The sequence below is a fragment of the Chrysochloris asiatica genome, unplaced genomic scaffold (assembly GCF_000296735.1).
Source record: "Chrysochloris asiatica unplaced genomic scaffold, ChrAsi1.0 scaffold00026, whole genome shotgun sequence".
Classification (NCBI taxonomy): Eukaryota; Metazoa; Chordata; class Mammalia; order Afrosoricida; family Chrysochloridae; genus Chrysochloris; species Chrysochloris asiatica.
Genome location: NW_006408544.1, coordinates 19,406,645 through 19,426,629, shown reverse-complemented (window position 1 = coordinate 19,426,629; position 19,985 = coordinate 19,406,645). Strand labels below are relative to the sequence as shown.

The 19,985-nt window shown below is 38.6% G+C and overlaps 1 protein-coding gene across 3 annotated transcripts in view; it reads left to right on the top strand.

The window, feature by feature from the left end:
- The first annotated feature begins 1,468 nt into the window (after positions 1-1,468).
- Positions 1,469-19,985, top strand: part of NDC1 (NDC1 transmembrane nucleoporin) — a 94,226-nt gene continuing 75,709 nt past the window's right edge. Inside the window, exons 1-5 of one of the 3 annotated variants that reach the window (XM_006839787.1) lie at positions 1,469-1,755; positions 3,844-3,964; positions 7,996-8,097; positions 9,866-10,040; positions 12,084-12,222. In XM_006839787.1, coding sequence (XP_006839850.1) covers positions 1,699-1,755; positions 3,844-3,964; positions 7,996-8,097; positions 9,866-10,040; positions 12,084-12,222 — 594 coding nt within the window. In that variant the 5' untranslated portion in view covers positions 1,469-1,698. The remainder of the gene's footprint in view (positions 1,756-3,843; positions 3,965-7,995; positions 8,098-9,865; positions 10,041-12,083; positions 12,223-19,985) is intronic. The other 2 variants (XM_006839788.1, XM_006839789.1) reach the window with 2 other exon arrangements.

The following is a 19,985-nucleotide window of genomic DNA, read 5'->3' as shown; positions in this document are numbered from 1 at the left end:
AACAATTATTAAGAAGAAGTCTTGGTGTGGCGTTGCAAGATAGTGCATGGGACTGCAAGGTCGGTTTGAACTGCAAGGTTGGCGGTTTCCTCAAAACCCTAGACAGGGTTGCTATGAGTAAGACCCAACTAGATGAGACTTCACAACAACAACAATATTATTAAGAAAGTAGGGAGAACTAGATCTTGGGAAAGACAACTAGCAGTCTTTACCACAGAACTAAACAAGGGGATCTGATTCTTTATAATCTTTTCCCACCATCAAATGGAATGTTTCTTCGTAACAGAAACTTGATTTATCTTTACAGTTCCAGTTTGTTCTGAAGTGCCTTAGGCATAATTAATATTAACATTAATATTAAATATGATACAACCTTAAAGTAACTCTGGCAACTATTATTAGCAAACAATGCAGAGTAATATGATATGATATATAATCTCAAAATTTCTCACTAGATTCTAAGTTTCTTCAGTCAGTAAATCACTGACTTGAATGTTGACTATGGTATATAATTGGGTATTAAAAGATATTAGCAGTATTCATCCATGGTTCTTAAGGAGCTCTGGTAGCGTAGTGGTTACGAATCGGGCTGCGAACCTTAAGGTCAGTGGTTCGAAACCACCAGCTGCTCCGCGGGAGAAAGATGAGGCTCTCTACTCCCGTAAAGATTTACACCCTCGGAAACCCTATACAGGGTCGCTATGGGTTGGAACCGACTCGATGGCACATAACAACAACAACAATCCATGGTTCTTACTGAGGCCTAAAGCAATTGGAGACTTTTTAAGTGGAATTTGGGTTGGTGAAAAGCCCTTTTCCCCATTGACAGAAAATAAATGATAATCAACATTTGTATAGCATTTTAATGACATCTTCACAGCACCACCAGGATTTTATTTTACATTAAATCTGCACATCACCAGGGAGTTCTTTAGTTTTTATTCTTATTTTACAGACGAAGAAATGGAGGCTAAATAGGGTCAAGATATTTCCCTTAGGGACAGAGCTGGAATTAGAAATTGGAATTTAAGAAAATCAAATGCATCACTGTTGTTGTTGCTAAGTGTCCTGGCGTCAGTTCTGACTCATAGCCACCCTGTATAGGGTTTCTGAGGCTGTAAATCTTTACAGGAGCAGAAAGTTGCATCTTTCTCCTAAGGAGCAACTGATGGACTCAAACCGTCGACCTTATGATTAGCAGTCCAGTGCTTATCCTACAGCGCTATAGTAGGGCTCATAAAAGACTACAATTCCCAACATGCCTTAAGACTCTCGAGACGACTTTGACTCCCAGCATGCTGTAGTTTGGAACTCTTTGGGAACTCTGAGTCCCAGAATGCAACGCTCCTTAGTACCAGCTCCCAGCGGGCCAACAAGACTACAGTTCCCAGCATGCAGCGCCGATCCTTGTTTCTGGCGCCCCGCTGGACCCTGTTTCGGAGGGACATTTTAAACTCCACTAGGCTGGTCGTGGAGTCAGAGCCCCCTCCGGGGAACGTATTTGTAGGGCGATTCTGGTCCGTGGAGCCTGTCCGAACGAAGTCTTGGAGAGATGAGTTGGGGCCTGGGCCGGGCTTCGCTCAGGCAGCTTTCCAGGCAGCCCCATCGGGGCCCTTCTGGGGCCTACCTCCCTTTGAACCGCGGCGGCGGGCGGGCGCACAGTCTCCTGCACGCCTCAGAGTAGGGGCCTTCATCCCCATGGCCACGGCTGCAAGTCGGCCATGCGCCGGCGGGTCGCGGGACGTCCTGTGGCGCGTGAGTGTGGTATAGCCACGTACTCGGCTGCTGTTAAGTTGGTCTGGACAGGCGGCCGTGACCACGCGTGCGCGCGACACGGGGGAGGGTCCGGTCCGTGGGGAGAACGCGTGCGGCGGGAGCTACCTGTGGAAGCTGATTACTGCTTATTTTTTGCGGGGGTCGGGGGCACAGCCTGAGTGATGACTACCGGATGGAAGTGGAGTCCTGAGTGAAATCTGCTTACCGTGTGAAAGGGAGTTAGGAAATGCTCACGTGTTGGACTGTGTGGAAGAGTGTCATTAGTGGGAGTTGGTTAGTGAGAGAGGGATGACCTGAATTAGGTCCTTGAAGTTGTTGAATCAACAAAACTGCATCCCTTCTGTAGAGGGCAGAGAGAAATAGGAAGAAGATGCTTTTTAGGTTGGGATTTCTACATGTGACTGGCCTCGGTTCAAGCCTGCCAGCCGCTCTGCAGGAGAAAGATGAGGCATTCTGCTCCCGAGAAGATTTAAAGCCTCAGAAACCCCATACAGGAACGATATGAGTTGGAACTGACTCGAAGACACTAACAACAACAGCAAAGCACTATCATCTCCCCAGTATTTGAAGCTGAAAGTTTTTGAATCGTTAATGAGCTATTCTCTCCCGCCTGTATTATCAATCACAAAGCCTTAGAGATGTCTCTCTCGGGAATATGGCTGGAATTTGTTCCAGTTTATCTTTCTCATTGCAACTGCACTTGGTCAGACATCAATGATAGAGTCTTTGGCTTGGAATATTACAGTTGCGGGCCACCTGTCACCTCTGTGTCCTGACTAGGGCTCATCCCCGGATCTGTCATCCTCACGGTCATTGACCAAACACAAAAGTGTTTTCCCTGCCCAAACACACATCTGTCACTAGCGTATTTTAAGGCCTTTCCTATCTCCCCTAGTATATGTGTTGTTGTTGTCATGTGCCGTGGAGTCGGTTCCAACTCATAGCGACCCTGTACAGGGTTTCCGAGGCTGTAAATCTTTACGGGAGCAGAAAGCCTCATCTTTCTCCCGCAGAACAGCTGGTAGTTTCGAACTACTGATCTTGAGATTCACAGCCCATTTTGTAACCACTACGCTACAGTAAATCTTGTACCTCATACTTGGCAAGCACTGGGAATTAAAAAATAAATAGATGTGGTGGTGTTGCTAAGTGCTATGGAGTTAATTCCAACTCACAGAGATCCAGTGTAGGATTTCCAAGGAGCAGATGGTGGATTTGAACTTACGACTTTTCCAATGCTTATCCTACAGCAGCACCACACTAGGACTCCAAATATGAAGTAGCTCAATAAGGAGCACATGTGTAATCATTCTAGTCACAATTCCAATATATTAATAAAAAGCAATTGTCATTGGGTCGATTCTGACCCATGGTGAGGACATGTGTCAGAATAGAAACTCCATAGGATTTTCATTGGCTGATTTTTCAGAAGTAGACTGTCAGCCTTTTCTTTAAGGTGCCTCTAGGTAGATTCAAACTTCCAATCTTTCAGTTAGCTGCTGAGTACATTATTTAAACCACCCTTGGACTCCACAATATATCGAAGGATCCCATAAAATGTTTGCAACTTTTCCTAGCCATTGGGCTACTAACTGCAAGGCCAGTAATTCAAACATACCAGCTGCTCTACTGAACATGAGGCTATCTTCTCCCATAAAGATTAAGTCTTTGAAACCCTACGTAGGGTTACTATGAGTTGAAGTTGACTTGATGGTAGTGGTTGATTTTGGTAATATAATGATCAAAGCTAAAGAGATAATAAATTATTGTAAAATACTGTTGTAAAACCAAATAAAATAATCCCATTGTCTCCTAAAAGTGTGCTGTTTGATGTAGCACTTGTCTGGGCTAATGCATGCATCAGTTCACCAAGAATTGCAGTATCCTGTGGTGATATGTAATGTTATTAATAGTAGTGACCATTTGTGTTTATATATAGCTGCATGTACTAAGATCTGGATGTAAAATAATAATTATAATTTTAACATCTTGTGTGAAATTTGCAAATTTCATATTTGCATAACTGAAATAACTGGGGTCATAATTGAGGGTTTTATTTTATTATAGGTTTTAGGCTGGCGAATAGTTTCAAGTGTTGCTTGGTCGGTGCTGCTTCTCCCCATCTGTACCACAGTATTTATAATCTTTAGCAGCATTGATGTGTTTCATCCTGTACAGTGGCTGTCAGGTAAGTGGTATGCAATTTAGGCAAATCAAATTTATAGAATCTTCTTGTCAAGCTAAATATTGTATAATGTTACAAATAGCTTATTTTAAATTATCTCCTATATTGACACACCAAAGCATTCTCTTGAGATAATTTTAAGGCATCCCATTTCATAACATAAACCAGCTTTTCATTATGTAATAAGAAGAGCAACAAACCTTTCAGAAACCAAGAGTAAAAGATCTAATTAGAAGACCATATAAATGAAACCCTGACTTCATAATTGATGGCTTTATTAAAATTATTTGTCTTTTTAACAAAGATAACTGCCCTTATCTATTTAAAGATTGTCTGTAGAAAATATGATATACATAACATAATAAATGTCTAAAATTAAGAATGAACCTCTTCACCTATTGACCATCTCATTAGCTGTTAGTGTGCATTTATGCAGTTGTAAAAAAAAAAAAACCTATCTGATTAGTTGGTGCGTTAATGACATGTATGTCTGGCAGCAGTGAATGCCACAGTGTGAGGTGATAGTAATGCTGACTGACTATGATGGTTATGTGTCAGCTTGCCTGGCCCATGATTCTCAGTGGTTTGTCAGTTAGTTATGTAATGATGTAATTTGGCAGTTATGTCCCACTTTCTAATCTGATGTGGTCATTTTCTCGAAATGCTGATTTTCACATAATAACCTGGTCTTTGGAACCTAACCATGTTTGTAAAATGAGGAGTGGTATGCTTCATTTCTATATTTTGGCTGATTAGGAAAAAAGATGAGAAGTAGGAGAGATAAGGAAAGAACTAAAGGCTAGAGAGGATAACATAGTGAGTGGTAGCATATAAAGATTGACCAATATTGAAGCAAGTATTTTTCAAAATCTTTGGGTCAAAATAATGACAAAATTCATTAAAATGTAACTTGCTTTATGACAGTAATGATAGTTACCAAGTTTTGTCCAGGCACCATGCTAAGCATCTTAAGTATTTTGCCTCTTATCTTTTCTACGGAACACTGGTGGCACTGTAGGATAATGACTGGACTGCTAACCGCAGGGTCGGCCAGTTCGAGTCCATCAGTCATTCCAAGCGGGAAGAGGTGAGACTTCTGCTCTCATAAAGTCTCAGAAACCCTTTAGAGGGTCACAGAGTCAGAACTGACTCAGTGGCCCTTAACAACGACATCCTCCCTACTAGAGCAATGGTAGCTCTGTAGGATAAGCCCTAGACTGCTAACCACAAGAATGGTAGTTGGAACCCACCAGACTCTTAGCGGGAGAAAGGTGAGGCTTTCTGCACCTGTGAAGATTTACAGCCTTGGAAACTCTGTGGTCTCTATGAGTCAGCATGGATTCCATGGCACTTAGCAACAGTCCTTCCTACAGTCCTGTTAGTAAAATGGTATTCCTCTTGAGGCTTGGTGGTGGTGGTGGTTATATGCCGTGGAGTCAGTTCTGATTCATAGCAAACCTCTTACAGGAGCAGAAAGCCTCATCTTTCTCCCGCTGAACAGCTGGTAGTTTCGAACTGCTGACCCTGTGGTTCGCAGCCCAATTTGTAACTAAGTGTTGAGGCTTAGATAGGTTAAATGATCTATGCAGACAAAACCAGAGTAACTGAACTCAAGGATTTGAACATTGGTCTTTGACTTTAAAGCCTTTGCTTCTCCACTATGCCACACCTTAGAATTAAAAAAATAAAAAAGAGGTAAAGGTGGCCAGAATACGTTTTCAAGTGTTTAAAACTCTTGCCTAAGGGCTAAGCAGGACAAACACTCGAAATCCCTTTTCCTCCTCAACAACAATAATAACAACAAAAATTTCTTGATTTGGAAAGTGGGGAGTGTGTTTTAATTTTTTAGAAGAAAATGCCAATTTTCAAGGACCAGAAGAAGCTTTACCTTGTGACTCTTGGAGACACTGCTGTTAAAGAACTGAAGACATGTTATATGTTTTCTTTGTGTATGTGTATATATATTCCTGGATGGGTCTCACCGGCCAGAGGACATTAACCCATACACCAGTACAGGAGTGGCAAGTAATTCTGTAGCCACCTTGTTGGAGTCTGCATCAGTAACTGATTATGGCTTTCTAGCTGCTGACTCAGAATATTCAGTATTGTATTCTAGAACCACTACTGATTGTTCAGAACTGACTCTTGGGATAAAAGCTATTTGTTATTTCCTGGATATGGGGTTCTGTAATCCTAATAGCACATTTTCTTCAGATTAGATTGGATTCTGGCTGTTTTCCCTGCCCAGTGTTACTTGTGCTTTTCAACTTCTGACTTACAAAGTCTTTTCAGAGAAATTTTGCTTTCTTTACTAACTTCCAGTCGTATAAATCATTTCATTCTTCAGACTTCCTATAATGCTTGTTAATGCCATTGAGTTGGTTCCAACCCATAGTGACCCCTGTATAGGGTTTCCTAGGAGCAACTGGTGAACTTGAACCTCAGACCTCACAGTTCAAACCGACTTTGCAGTCCAACACATTAACCCACAGTGCCACTAGGAAATGTACTTACTTAATTTTGTTCATTGAATTGCTCCTTTAGAAATAGTCAGTTTCATTGTTACTTCTTGGTCATCCTAATTGCTTTATTTCTCTTGTTCTATATTTTTAGGAGGTACACACACATACAAGGGGGTTTCAAAAAGTTCATGGATAAATTGAATTAGAAGATAATGAAATTTTCCACAAACTTTTTGAAACCTCCATTATTTATATGTGTGTTATGTATATATGTTGTTGTTAAGTGCTATTGAGTAAGTTCCGACTCAGAGACCCGGTATAGTGTTTCCAAGAAGCGACAGATGGGTTTGAACTGCCGACCTTTATCTATATATTCCTTGTAAATCAATATTCTTTTAAAAAATATTGGCAAAGTTCAAGAGTGTGTGTGTGTGTGTGTGTGTGTGTGTAGGTAGAGCCCTGTGGTATAAGCATTAGGCTGCTGGTCTCAAGGTCAGCAGTTCAAACCCATCATCTGTTCTATTGCTACTGAGTTGATTCCAACCCATAGTAACCCTGTAAGACAGAGTAGAAAAGCTTCATAGGGATTTCAAGACTGTAAATCTTTCATGGAGCAGATAGTCTCATCTTTCTCCTTGTATCTGATGGATTTGAACTGCTGACTTTGCAAGTAGCTGCCCACTGCTTATGCCGCTGGGGCTCTATACATATGCGCATACTCCCCCCCAACACACACACATGTATTTGAACTTTGCCATGATTTTAAAAAGGAATATTGATTGTTGAACCACTCTAAACTGTGACTGTATTAGTATTTCACAGGGATATCATGAATTTGGACTTCTGATTTGGCTCTGTGGATTAGCACTGGATTGTGAACCACAAGGTTGGCAGTTCAAACCTACCAGCGGCTCCTCGAAAAATCACTGTGAAGCAGAACCAACTTGATGGCCCTTAACAGCAATAACAACATCATGAATTTTTAAAATGTCAGCTCATTTAGATGATTTTTGCATTGTGCTATTTCCAAAAATGTCAATTTGACTTTAGCTATAGAGTCCTGGTGTGGTGTTGTGGGTTAATGTGCTGGACTGCAAAGTCTGCTTGAACCACAAGGTCGGTGATTCAAGCTCACCAGCCACTCTGTGGAAAACCTGTACAGGGTCACTATGGGTCAGAACCAACTCGACAGCACTTAACAGCAACAACAAATAGGAACTAATTTCATTATCTGAAAAATACTGTTTATATTTTGAAAAGAAACTTAGTCAATTATTTAAATATGGTACTTCTCTATTTCACATGGTGAAATAAGTTTGCATATGATAGTATTTTGTTTGAGGTTAATATCTGGGTCATTTAAAAGAAATTCTAGCATCATTTTAAAACACACAGAACCAGATCCAAGTGACTCAAAGTATAATTATTGAATTGATATCCTAATGGGTCTGTCAACAATGAATGATTAAATTCTTGAGGAAAAGACACTTTTCAAAATTTAATCTATCGTTGTGGCTTAAAACCTTTTTCTGTTGCAGTATACTCAACATATTTATCTTTCTTGTGTTTTAGATTCTTTCAGTGATCTATATAGTTCGTATACAATTTTTTACCTCCTGCTGCTGTCAACGGTAATAGTGATAATAAATATTTTCAATGTGGAGTTTTATACAGGTGAGTTTCTAATGGTAACCATCTGAAAAGAATCTGAGTCTATTTTAGTAGGATGTTTTGTATGTGGGTATATATAACAGAGGCTGTGTTTTGTACCAAATTAAAAATATATATATATATATATATATATATATATATATATATATATATATATATTAATCATCTGTTTTGTGAATGCCTTAGTTAGAATGTATATGTGTACTAGTTTCTGTTTTAAAACATATTAGTCCTTTTAATAGTTGACAGCTTGTATTAAAGTTTTGATTCAGCAGGTGCTTTTAGATTTAGATATCAAACTAGGTAATGTTTAAGGTCTCTTTCAAATAAAAATATCTACATTTTGTGACTTAAAAAAATAGAGTATCTGCTAGATTCAGAAGCTTTTTTTCTCAGTTTTTTTCCCTTGGTATTCCTGCCTTTTTAGATTCCTTGAGTCTGTCCTAATGGTACAATAAGAAGCTTTTTACAGACACTTCTAATCTGAGCTCTCCTGTAGTTTCTTGCTAGACATAGTATAAAATTTAAAACCCTAACTCTGATGTTGTAATATATATCCTTTTCCTTTGATATCTGACATGTGTAATGGGTCTCTTTCTTTCAAACCCTTCCTAACGGATCACAATTATGGTGAGACATATAGTAAACATCAACATGTTCAATTATAACACATTGGATGCTGGGGGAATATATAGAAGCAACACTTATCCAAAATGGGGGAACTTCCTGGAAGAGATGATGTTTAAGCCAAGTCTTGAAGGATGAGTTATGTTAAGGTGACAAGGAAAATTATATTCTAGGGAGAAAATACAGCATGTAAAAAGGCTTAGTGATACAAGTTGTTGTTGTTAATGCCATCAAGTCGGTTCCAACTCATAGCAACCCTGAATAGGGTTTCAAAGGAGTGACTGGTGAGCTTGAACTGCTGACTTTGTTCAAACCAACCTTTCAGTCCAGGGCATTAACCCACAGCGCCACAGCAGGACTTCTCAGTGGGGTTGGTATAATCAGATCTAGTAAGTGGCACAGTCAGAAAGTCTTCAGGGAACATTTCTGGTAGGGAGGGGGAGGTGCTAGCAGCCTCTTCCCCATAGTACTCAAATTACCTAAGTCCTCTAACTTCACTTTTATTTTTTGACTCCTCCACAATCTCTATACTTTGAATTTATTAAAAGAAGAATGCTTATGTAGATAGGTCAAGGAATGCTGTTGTTAGCTGTTTACAAAGATCAGTTTTCAACCCATTCATCTCTCCCAAATCACGTTCAGAAAATTGTGTGGATTAGAGAAATACTAAAATATTCTCATACAAGCATTCATTTTTTTTGGAATTCAGTATTGCCAATATTTACACAGTTGTGGTTTGTTTTTTAAATACTGATGATTTCAAATGCTAAAATTAAGATAATTTGCTGTAGAGCAAGAACTTTATCTTCTATTATTATTATTGACTCTTTTGGCACTTAGGAGAGTGGTAGAATAGACACTGCTTAAGTTTTCAGCAAATTTTAATGACAAATGAAAATGTTAACCATGCTTTCCTTACATTTCATCTCTCTACTCTAGATTCTTTGATTTTTCCTTTGTGTATATCTCTGTGAGTTTGATCTTAGATCACTTTAAGTTAGAATATTTCTGTACTGCATTTTACATTGACTTTTGGTTTCTTCCAGCCATTTGGAATATTTTGCAGGTTGAGAAGGAATAGTTTAAGTTCTTAAACTTCATATGCTACAGATTATAAAGCCACAATAATGTGCTTTGTTTGCAGTTGTGCCCTGTATTCCCTGCTCCAGACTGGCACTCATAGGGAAGATCATTCATCCTCAGCAGGTCATGCACTCGTTTATGCATGCTTCTATGGGAATGGTGATGGCTTGGTGTGCTGCAGTGATAACCAAGGGCCGATACAGTTTTCTTGTGGTTCCCTGCACAGGTACTCAGAGGTAATAGCAAATGTTTTTTTCTAACATTTCTTAGCAAATGTTAATTGCTAAACCAAAGGCAACCTGTATAGGTGAATAGTTTATGGACTATTTTTTGCTTTCCAGACTCTGACAGACAGTGGCTTTTATAAATACAGCAAATATTTTTGATGTTTTATGTTTGTTAAATTCATTGATTTATTGTTTTCTAACCATTTATTATGTGCAAGGCACTATACTAAGTATTGTTGGATTTATGAGAGTGGTTCATGCAAAGGCTAGAAGTTCTCTGAGAGGTGGGACCAAAGGGAAACAAAGATATGGACACATAAGGATGCTATAGGAGGAGGACTTCTTGGAGGAGGTGTCCTTTAGTTTGAAGGAAGAGTACTATGGAAAGAATGAAGAAAAAAATTTTGAGTAATTGTAGTTACCTTCTTTAGCATGCTTTTTAAATTTTGAAACTTAAAACAGTTCTTGAACACACAGCATTGATAAAATTTTAAATTGATATTCTGACATCAAAAATCAGATGATTGATGTAATAATCTTGTTAAGTGTCGTCAAGTCAGCGTCTGATTCATAGTCACCTTGTATAGGGTTTACAAGGAGCTGCTGGTGGGTTTGTACTGCTGACTTTGTGGTTAGCAGTCTAGTGCTTATCCTACAGTGCCACACCAGGACTCCGTAATAATCTTAGTGCCCCTATTTTCCACTGACCTTAAAACAACACACATGAATAATATTGAATGTTTCATTTCCTTTTAGCTTACAGGTATTGAGGCAACTTTTTCCTTATGTGCTAAGATTTTTTTAGTGAAAATTTGTTGTTAAACATGTAGTGATACAGGACATCTGTGGAAAGGGACCACTGTGAGTAAGGAAATCCAAATTGCTCATCTGGTTAAATCTGGAATTACTTTTGCACATCTCTGTATATTTAGCAAAGGTGGCAGTGAAAGTTTCAATGAGCAGGAGGGAGCAGTAAACTATCGGTGTTAAAGAGATTGGTGCCTACTATAATTAATATATTACAGATTATTTTACAGTTAGAATCTCTAGCAAAACTAATATTGTTTCATCATCTTATCACTCAGGGTCAGAAAACAAGTCAACCAGGTATCTCACCTCTCATGGAGATAGGTGGTAGGTTAGGTCCACAGTCTCCCCTCACTCATGAAAAATGGACTACTTTTGAATTATAGTATGTTGGCTTTATACACCACAGATATTTGATAGATTGTAGAGATTCTCAGTAAAATCTCAAAGGAATTTAAGAGCTTGATGTTCACCAAACAGATAAGATCTAGATCTGAATCTCATACTTACAGTTAAAAGCCTGACATAAGATAATAGGGTAGTGACTTGTGGCAGTATTTTGACTTATCTAAATATTCAAAATTTATAAGACAGCTATAGCTTGCCAGCTGGGAAACATCAAGAGTATATCTTAATTATGGATCCTTGTAGCAGTTCATAGAGGTCATAGATTCCACAGCCATCTGGGAGTTGTCTTGTGCCTACTCCCAACCCTCAACAACAACTCAAGTACAGTAAGAGATCCACTTCAGACTGATTTGTCCTTCCCTTCTTCCCCGTGGTTTAGAAGCCTTATCCCACAGGACCCAGTGACTCTTATACCAACTTCATAGGCATAGCATCTTGGGTGTATGTATATGTATTTCTGATTCCTCCCAGTCCAGATGAGAATAATGGTGATGGCTTGGTATATGGCAGTGATAATCAAGGGCATGTACAGTTTTCCAGATGCAGGTTTTTTGGTTTTGTTTTTACATCAGAAGCAGTGTTACTTTGTATCATAAGTTGATATTCTTACCCATATCAGATTTCCATTGGAACGGAGCTAGAGATCAGTTCTCATGCATTTAGGGAAAAGATTCTTGTGACTCCTTTACCCTCACTTACCTAAAACAAACCATTCTGTTAGAATTTGGAGGATTTCTTAGGTGATAAAGTCAAAGTTTTGCCTTCAATAAACATTGAGTCTTGAACATTGATAAGCATTCTGATGCTGCTGAATTAAAATAACTTTTTTTCCTTCAGCTTAGATAGCCCTTCTGCACAAACCTGCTTCAATGAATATCACCTTTTTTTCCTACTGGCTGGAGCATTCATAGGCTATAGCTATAGCCTTCTGTACTTTATCAACAATATGAATTATCTTCCATTCCCCATCATACAGGTAAGATAGCATTTGAGCATTATCTTATAGCTAGAATTTGACAGAGTTGAAATTGCCTTTGTAAATGTTTATAGAACCGACCATGTCTTATTCGTTCAAGGTTTTGACCAGCAAAATTTAAATGTCAAGTCCTTAAAAAACCATCTAGAGAGAAGAGGCTTGTTTTCATCAGACTTTAGTGTATGTATGGGAGCTGCAGCTGCCCTTCCTGATGCCAGTCTCAGTACTGCTCTGCTCTACTTTCCTTCCTTGCTAGGTAGTGTCAGTTCCAGTGATCTGGCAGGGTTGTAAAGTATCCGTGTAGCTGCCAGCTTCTTTTTGAACTTAAAAACCTCATGAGCTTGGGGATTTATAAGTAAGTAAAGAATATGTCAGTTACTGTTTCCATTCCTTTTCAGAACAAGGCAAGGTTATATAAGTAAATTAAAATGTCAGTTGGTTTGAGAGGAGCAGTTTAAACTCTTTCACTTAGGTTTTTAAAAATGTAATCTGGTAGATGCCGTTTCTGAAACCCAGAGCCATCTATTAACATCACAGATACACAACAGAGTGAACGTAGATGCAGTCTAGTAGTTGATAATGATTTTTATCATGTTATGTCAGAATGGTAAATTTTGACACTCAAGAGTTTTTGTAATTTTTTTTATATGTAAATATAATTTTAGATTTTTCTTGTATCCCATATGGTCTGTTTCAGCTTGGCAGAATGTTGATTTTTAATATTTGGCCATTCAGTATTTGGTCAAAATATACATGTTTATTTGTCCAGTTGGGTGCCTGGAGTGAATTGGAGCAAAGCTTTTGTTGGGTGGATATAGTGAAAGGACAGTATAGTAAAGGAGGTGAGGATTTTGGCAAGAGTAGTTGAAATGATGAATCTTGGTTACCAGGACCATAGTTACCCATCCATCACTTTTGTAACTTTGTTTGCCTAACTGGGTGGGTTTGCTTTCCCAGAACACTGAATGCGACACACTGTAGTATAGTCTTCTCTCATGAGCCCTAGGAGCACAGTGTACGGTACATAGTCTTCCCTGTGTTTTAAGTTGCTAAGGGAATTAGAACCAGTTGTCAGGAAATTGCAGACTTGATGTGCGATCTCAGGGCTTTCTCCCCACTTTAAGCTTCCGCAGAGTGACACTGATAGCCCCTTAATTTAGTCTTTAAACAGCCAAGCTGATTAGAAAATGTTAGCTACTTTTGGTGCTGGCTATTATATCCAAAGAAACTCTGTGATAATCTCATAAAATATTCAAATACTACAAGTAACTTGCCATAGCTACAGATATAGATACAGAAGCCAGGATGGCGAAACATCGTCTCTCATACAGAGGGTGGTGAGGGACCCGGCAGTGTTTTGTTCTGTTGAGCATTGGGTTGCTATGAGTTGGAACCAACTCAACTGCACCTAATAACAACATAGATATAAAGGAAAGCCCTCTTGTTGACCATTACCCAGCTTACCAATTTTTTCCTGCAGTGATCGCCATTGAAACTAGCTTAGTGAATAGCATTTCAGACCCTTTACTGTGCATTTACATATATATATATATATACATACATACACACATACACACACAATGGACTAAAAGGTCGGTTTGAATTGCAAGGTTGGTTGTTCAATCCTACCAGCCACTCCTCAGAAACCCTATGGTCGCTATGACTCGTAACTGACACGGTGGTGCTTAACAACACTGCACATACAAAATAAGTACTGATACTGCTAACCTCAAGGTTGGCGGTTCAAACCCACTAGCCATTCCTCAGAAACCCTATACAGGGTCAATGGCACTTAATAACACACATAAAGTTATATATTTTGCGAGGTGGGATTTACATAAATAATTTCATATTGTATGTATTAGTAACTACATTTTAAAGAAAACTATGAGAAATTGGCTATTTAAAAAAAAATCTAATTATGACCAATTTGCTGTTAACAAATTGTTTGTTGTTAGGTTTTTTTTTTGTGTGTGTATTTATTTTCTTTAAACTTCCTGTGCTACTAAAACCTGTTCCATTGCCCTTATCAAATGCTTATGCAATAGGCTAATTAATAAAAAGAATATTAGCATGGAGAAGAAGAGAGTAAAAAATGAATGTGCACTATGGACTTGGCAAGTTATAGGCAACGAAGCTACTAAGAGTATTAAATGAGATAAGATTTATAGAGCACATAGCACAATGTGTGACACTTAGTAAATACTCAGTAAACAGTTACTCATAGTCAAATCACAGAAGAAATCCAACAGGGAGTTAAAAAATATTTCAGCTTGGAAAGGTTGATTAAATTTTCTCTGCATAGCTTCTAAAATGTCCTCCTTCCTTAGCCTTCACTCTGTACATATGTGAGTAATATCTGAAGTGAAAGCTGCCATAAGACTAGTATAGGAGTTGTGTTTTTTATATTGGGGTGCTGATGGAGCAGTGATAGCACATAATAGCTGCGTGGAATAGTGCATTTTCATACTTTGCCCTTAAAAGTATTTGAATATATCAGTATGATTTAAACCATTCAGGTAATGATTATTCATATGGGCTGCCCTTTATAAGATAGTATAGGCATCTGTCCACCACTCATTTGTCAGTGTGTCGTACTGTGATGGTCTGTATGTTGCTGTGCTGCTGTAAGCTATACAACTGTTATTTTAAATACTAGCAGGGTCACGCATTCTGAACAGGTTTCATCAGAGATTCCAAACTAAGACTGACAAGGAACAAGAGGCAGACTACTTTTGAATGGTTAGCCACTGGAACCTTATGAATAGCAATGGGGCATTGTCAGATATGTGCAGAAGATGGAAACATGAATAACACCAGAATATTGTCAGATATGAGACAAGAGGATGAGCCCCTCATGTTGGAAGGTATTCAAAATATGGCTGGGGAAGAGCTGCCTCCTCAGAGTAGAGCTGACTGATGATATGAATGGACAGAAACTTCTAGGACCTTTATTTGCTGATGGGACACAGCTAAAAATGAGGAGAAATAACTCAAACATCTATTAATAATCAGAATTTGGAATGCAGAGAGTGAATCTAGGAAAATTGGAAGTTGTCAAAAATGAAATGTGTAAACTTCAATATTGTAGGCATTAGAGTGGAAATAGACTGGTATTTGCCATTTTGAATCAATCACATAGTTTATTATGCCAGGAATGATAAATTGAGGAGGAGTGTATTGCATTTATCATCAAAAAGAGCATTTCAGTATCTGTCTTGAAGTACAATACTCTCCTTTATAGGATACAATCCATGCTCCTATGGGGAAGATCAGTTAATACCACTATTCAAATTTATGCACCAACCATTAAAGCCAGTGATGACATTGAAAAATTCTGCCAACTTCTTCAGTTTGAAATTGATCAAACATGCAATCAAGATGTATTGATAATTACTGGTGATTGGAATGTGAAGGTTGGAAATGAGGAAGGATCAGTGATTGGAAAATATGGCCTTAGTGATAGAAATGATGTTAGAGATCATGATAGAATTTTGAAAGACCAATGACTAGTGGTTACGAATCGGGCTGCAAACCTAAAGGTTAGCAGTTCGAAACTACCGGCTGTTCCATGGGAGAAAGATGAGGCTTTCTGCTCCCGTAAAGATTTACAGCCTCGGAAACCCTGTAAAGGGTTGCTATGAGTCGGAACCGACTCCACGGCACTTAAAAACAACAACAATGGCTTTTTCAATGTAAATACCTTTTTCCAGTAATAGAAATGTCTACTATAGACATGGACATCACCAGATGGAATATACAGGAATCAAACTGACTACATCTGTGGGAAGAGGTGGTGGAAAAACTCAATATCATCCAAAACAAGGCCAGGATCAGACTCACATGCAAGTTCAAGCCGAAGTTGAAGAAAATTAAAACAAGTCCACAAGAGGCAAAATATGATGGAAGCAACAATGAAAGAAATCAAACAACATATTGTTGTTAGGTGCCATCAAGTTGCTATTGACTCATAGTGACCCTAGGCACAACAGAATGAAACACTGCCTGGTCTTGCACCTGCCTCCTCTTTAAAGTATTAGAGACCAACGTAACACATTAAGAACTAAGGTGCGATTGACCCAAGCCATGTTATTTTTAATGGCCTCATATGCATGTGGAAGTTGAACAATGAATAAGGAAGACTGTAGAAGAATCAATACATCTGAATTATGGAATTGGCAAAGAATGTTGAAAATACCGTGGACTACCAGAAGAAGAAACAAATATGTCTTGGAAAAAGTGCAGCTGGAATGCTCTTTACAAGGGAGGATGACAAGACTTCGTCTTTTATACTTTAGACATGTTATAAGGAGGGACCAGTCTCTGGAGAAGAAGATCATGGTTGGTAAAGTAGAGGGTCAGTAAAAAAGAGAAAGGTCCCCATTGAAATGGATTGACACAGTGGCAGCAACAATGGTCTCAAACATAACAGTTCTGAGGATTGTGCAGGATGAGGCAGTGTTTAGTTCTGTTGTACATAGGTGGGGTCACCACTGAGTGGGAGCTGATTTACAGTATCTAACAATAACAACATGATGTTGATGAGATGCCATCTGTAGGATTAGTTTGTATCTTGAGTCAGTCTCTTTTGAGATACAAAAGGAGAGAGGAGAGCAGAGAGGGGTGGGGACTGGGGAGGTGTGGAGGGACATACCATCACCAAGATAAAAGGGCTGGGAGTGGAGTGCCTCCTGTAGACCTGTGGTCCTTGCACTGTGACGTTCCTAGTTCCAGGGGAAGATGATGCCAAGACGTATGAAAATCTTCAAAGAATACTGGGACTACAGATGCTGAAAGGAGACAAGGACAATGGGAAAGTCTTCCCCTACAGCCAGCAATCGGAATTTTGACTCCTAAACTGTGAGAGAATGAATTTCTGGTTTTTAATGCCGTCCACTTGAGATATTTCTGTTACAGAACCATTGGATAAGCAAGATACTGATGTAAAGTAAAAAATGTAAAAATAAGCACCTACCCTTACTTAATATTCATGTCTGTGAAAAATAGTACAAAAAAATAGTAATATGAGAGAACTTCAGCAAATTCATGGAAAATGCCTTTCAATTTTATTTTTTCATGAATTTTTTGAAGTCCCTCTCTAATAACAGCAGCAGCTAACGTTCATTAGGTGCTTAGTACACCAGATACTATCCTAAGCACTTTACAAACATTAGTCCAGTTATATATTACAACAACATTATGAAGGAGGTTCCGTTATTCTCCATTTTATAGTAGAAGAAGCTGAGTTACAGAGAAATTAAGTTAGTTAACTGAGTAAGTAGTGTGGGTTAATGCACTGGACTGCAAGGTTGGTTTGAACCACAAGGTTGGTGGTTCAAGCTCACCAGCTGCTCCTCAGAAATCCTATACAGGGTCACTGTGAGTCGGAATCAACTCAAGGACACTTAACAGCATCAAAAAACAATCTAGGAAATGGAGAATCTGAGAAGTGGCTCCCAGCCGGTTGACTCTCAAGCTTTTGAACTAACCTTTAAAAATGGGAGACAGTGGAGAAGACACTATCCTAGGAATGATGACACCTGAGTTCTAGTGCTCCCACTTTCTGTGTAACCCCGAATAAGTCATGTCTCTGTTTTTGTTTTTGTTTTTAATATATATATATGTGAAATAAGGTTGAACAAGTTGAATCATTCCTTAGAGGGCATCTCTGACTAACAGTCTAAGAAAAAAGAATCAAATAAGAAAGGATATATTTTCTTTCCTGAAAAAAATTATACTTCTTGTGAAACAAGAGTTGTTCATTCTCCTCCCCGACTACACCAAAAATGCCAGTGGAAAAACATGCATAATTATTGGAAAGAATTTAAGGGAAGTTAATGAATAAAAGATGGACTTCCCAAAGTCAGTCTTCTTTCATGCTTGCACTAGAGCTGATCCTTATGGATTTCAGAAACTAAACAACAGCCAAGTATTAGAGTAATTAGCAGTAGGTTCTCTCTTCAGGCCATATCTACAAATGCCTATGAAAACAGACCAGTTTCTGTCAATTCCAACTCATGGTGACTCCATGTATGTCAAAGTAGAGTTGTGTTCCATAGGGTCTTTGTAACTGTGACCTTGCTTCCAATGTACCTTTCTTCTTGTTAAATGCCATTGAATTGGTTCTGATTCACAGGGACCTTGTATAGGGTTTCCAAGGAACAGCTGGTAAGTTTGAACCACTGATTTTTTTATTAGTAATCCAGTGCTTATTAGTGGGTTCAAATTACCAACCTTTTGGTTAGTAGCCCAGCATTTAGCCATTTGTACCACCCAGGGACCCCACAGATGCTTATTTTTGTTAGGTATTAGGTGCCTACAGGTTAGTCCCAACTCATAGCAACCCTGGGTACAACAAAACAAAACACTGCCCTGTTCTGTGCCATCCTCAAAATTGTTATGGTTGAGTTCATTACTGCTGCCACTGTGCCAGTTCATCTTGTTGGGGGGTCTTACTCTTTTGCACTGACTATCCACTTTACCAAGCATAATGTCCTTCTCTAGGAACTGTCTCTCCGAAGGATATGATGAAGGATATGTCCAGAGGATGAGAGATGAAGTCTCACCGTCCTGACTTCTAAAGAGCCCTCTGGCTATGTTTCTTCCAGCACAGACCTGTTTGTTTTTCTGGCAGTCCATGATACTGTCAATATTCTTTTCTAACACCACAACTCAAATGTATCAATTCTTCTTTGGTCAAACTTTGACATGCATATGAGGCTATTGAAAATACTATGGTTTCGGTAAGAGGCACCTTAATAACACAAACTGATATCTTTGTTCTTAAATGCTTTAAAGAGATCTTGTGTAGCAGATTTGCCTAATGTGATATATTGTTTGATATCTTGGCTGCTACTTCCATAGCTTTGATTGTGGATCAAGCAAAAGTAAATCTTGGACAACTACAGTCTTTTCTTCACTTACCATGATGTTATTTATTGGTTCAGTGGTGAGGATTTTGTTTTCTTTATGTTGAAGTGCAATCCATTCTGAAAGCTATAATCTCTAATCTTCTTCAGTAAATATTTTAAGTCCTCTTTGCTGTCAGAAAGCATGCTTGTATCATCTGCAATATCACAGGTTGTTACTGAGTTTTTCTCCAGTCCTGATGCCATGTTCTCCTTCATATAATCCAGTTTCTCAGATTATTTGCTCAGCATACATAATTGAATAAATATGGTGAAAGAATTCAACCCTGATGCACACCTTTCCTGATTTTAAACTATTCAGTACTCCTTGTTCTGTTGAAATGACTGCTTCTTGGTTTTTGTACAGGTTCCTCATGAGTACAAATAAATGCTCTGCAATACCCATTCTTAATGTTACTTATAGCTTGTCATGAACCACACAGTCAAAAGCCTTTGCATAGTCAATAAAACACAAGTAAACATCTTTCTTGTGTTTTCTACTTCCAGCCAAGATCCATCTTACGTTAGCAATGATAACCCTACTTCTTTCATGTCATCTTCTGAACCTGGCTTGAATTTCTGGCAAATCCCTGTCAGTGTACTTTTGCAACCATTTTGGAATTATCTTTAGAAAAGTTTTACTTGTATATGTCATTAATGATACTGTTCGATGATTTCAGCATTCCTTTGGGTCACCTCTGGAATGGGCACAAATATGGATCTCTTCCATTTGGTTGATCAGGTAGCTGTCTTATAAATTTTTTTGGATAGGCAGTGAGCATCTCAAGGGCTACATCAGTTTGCTGAAAGATTCCAATTTTTATTCCTCAATTCTTGAGACCTTGTTTTTTTTTT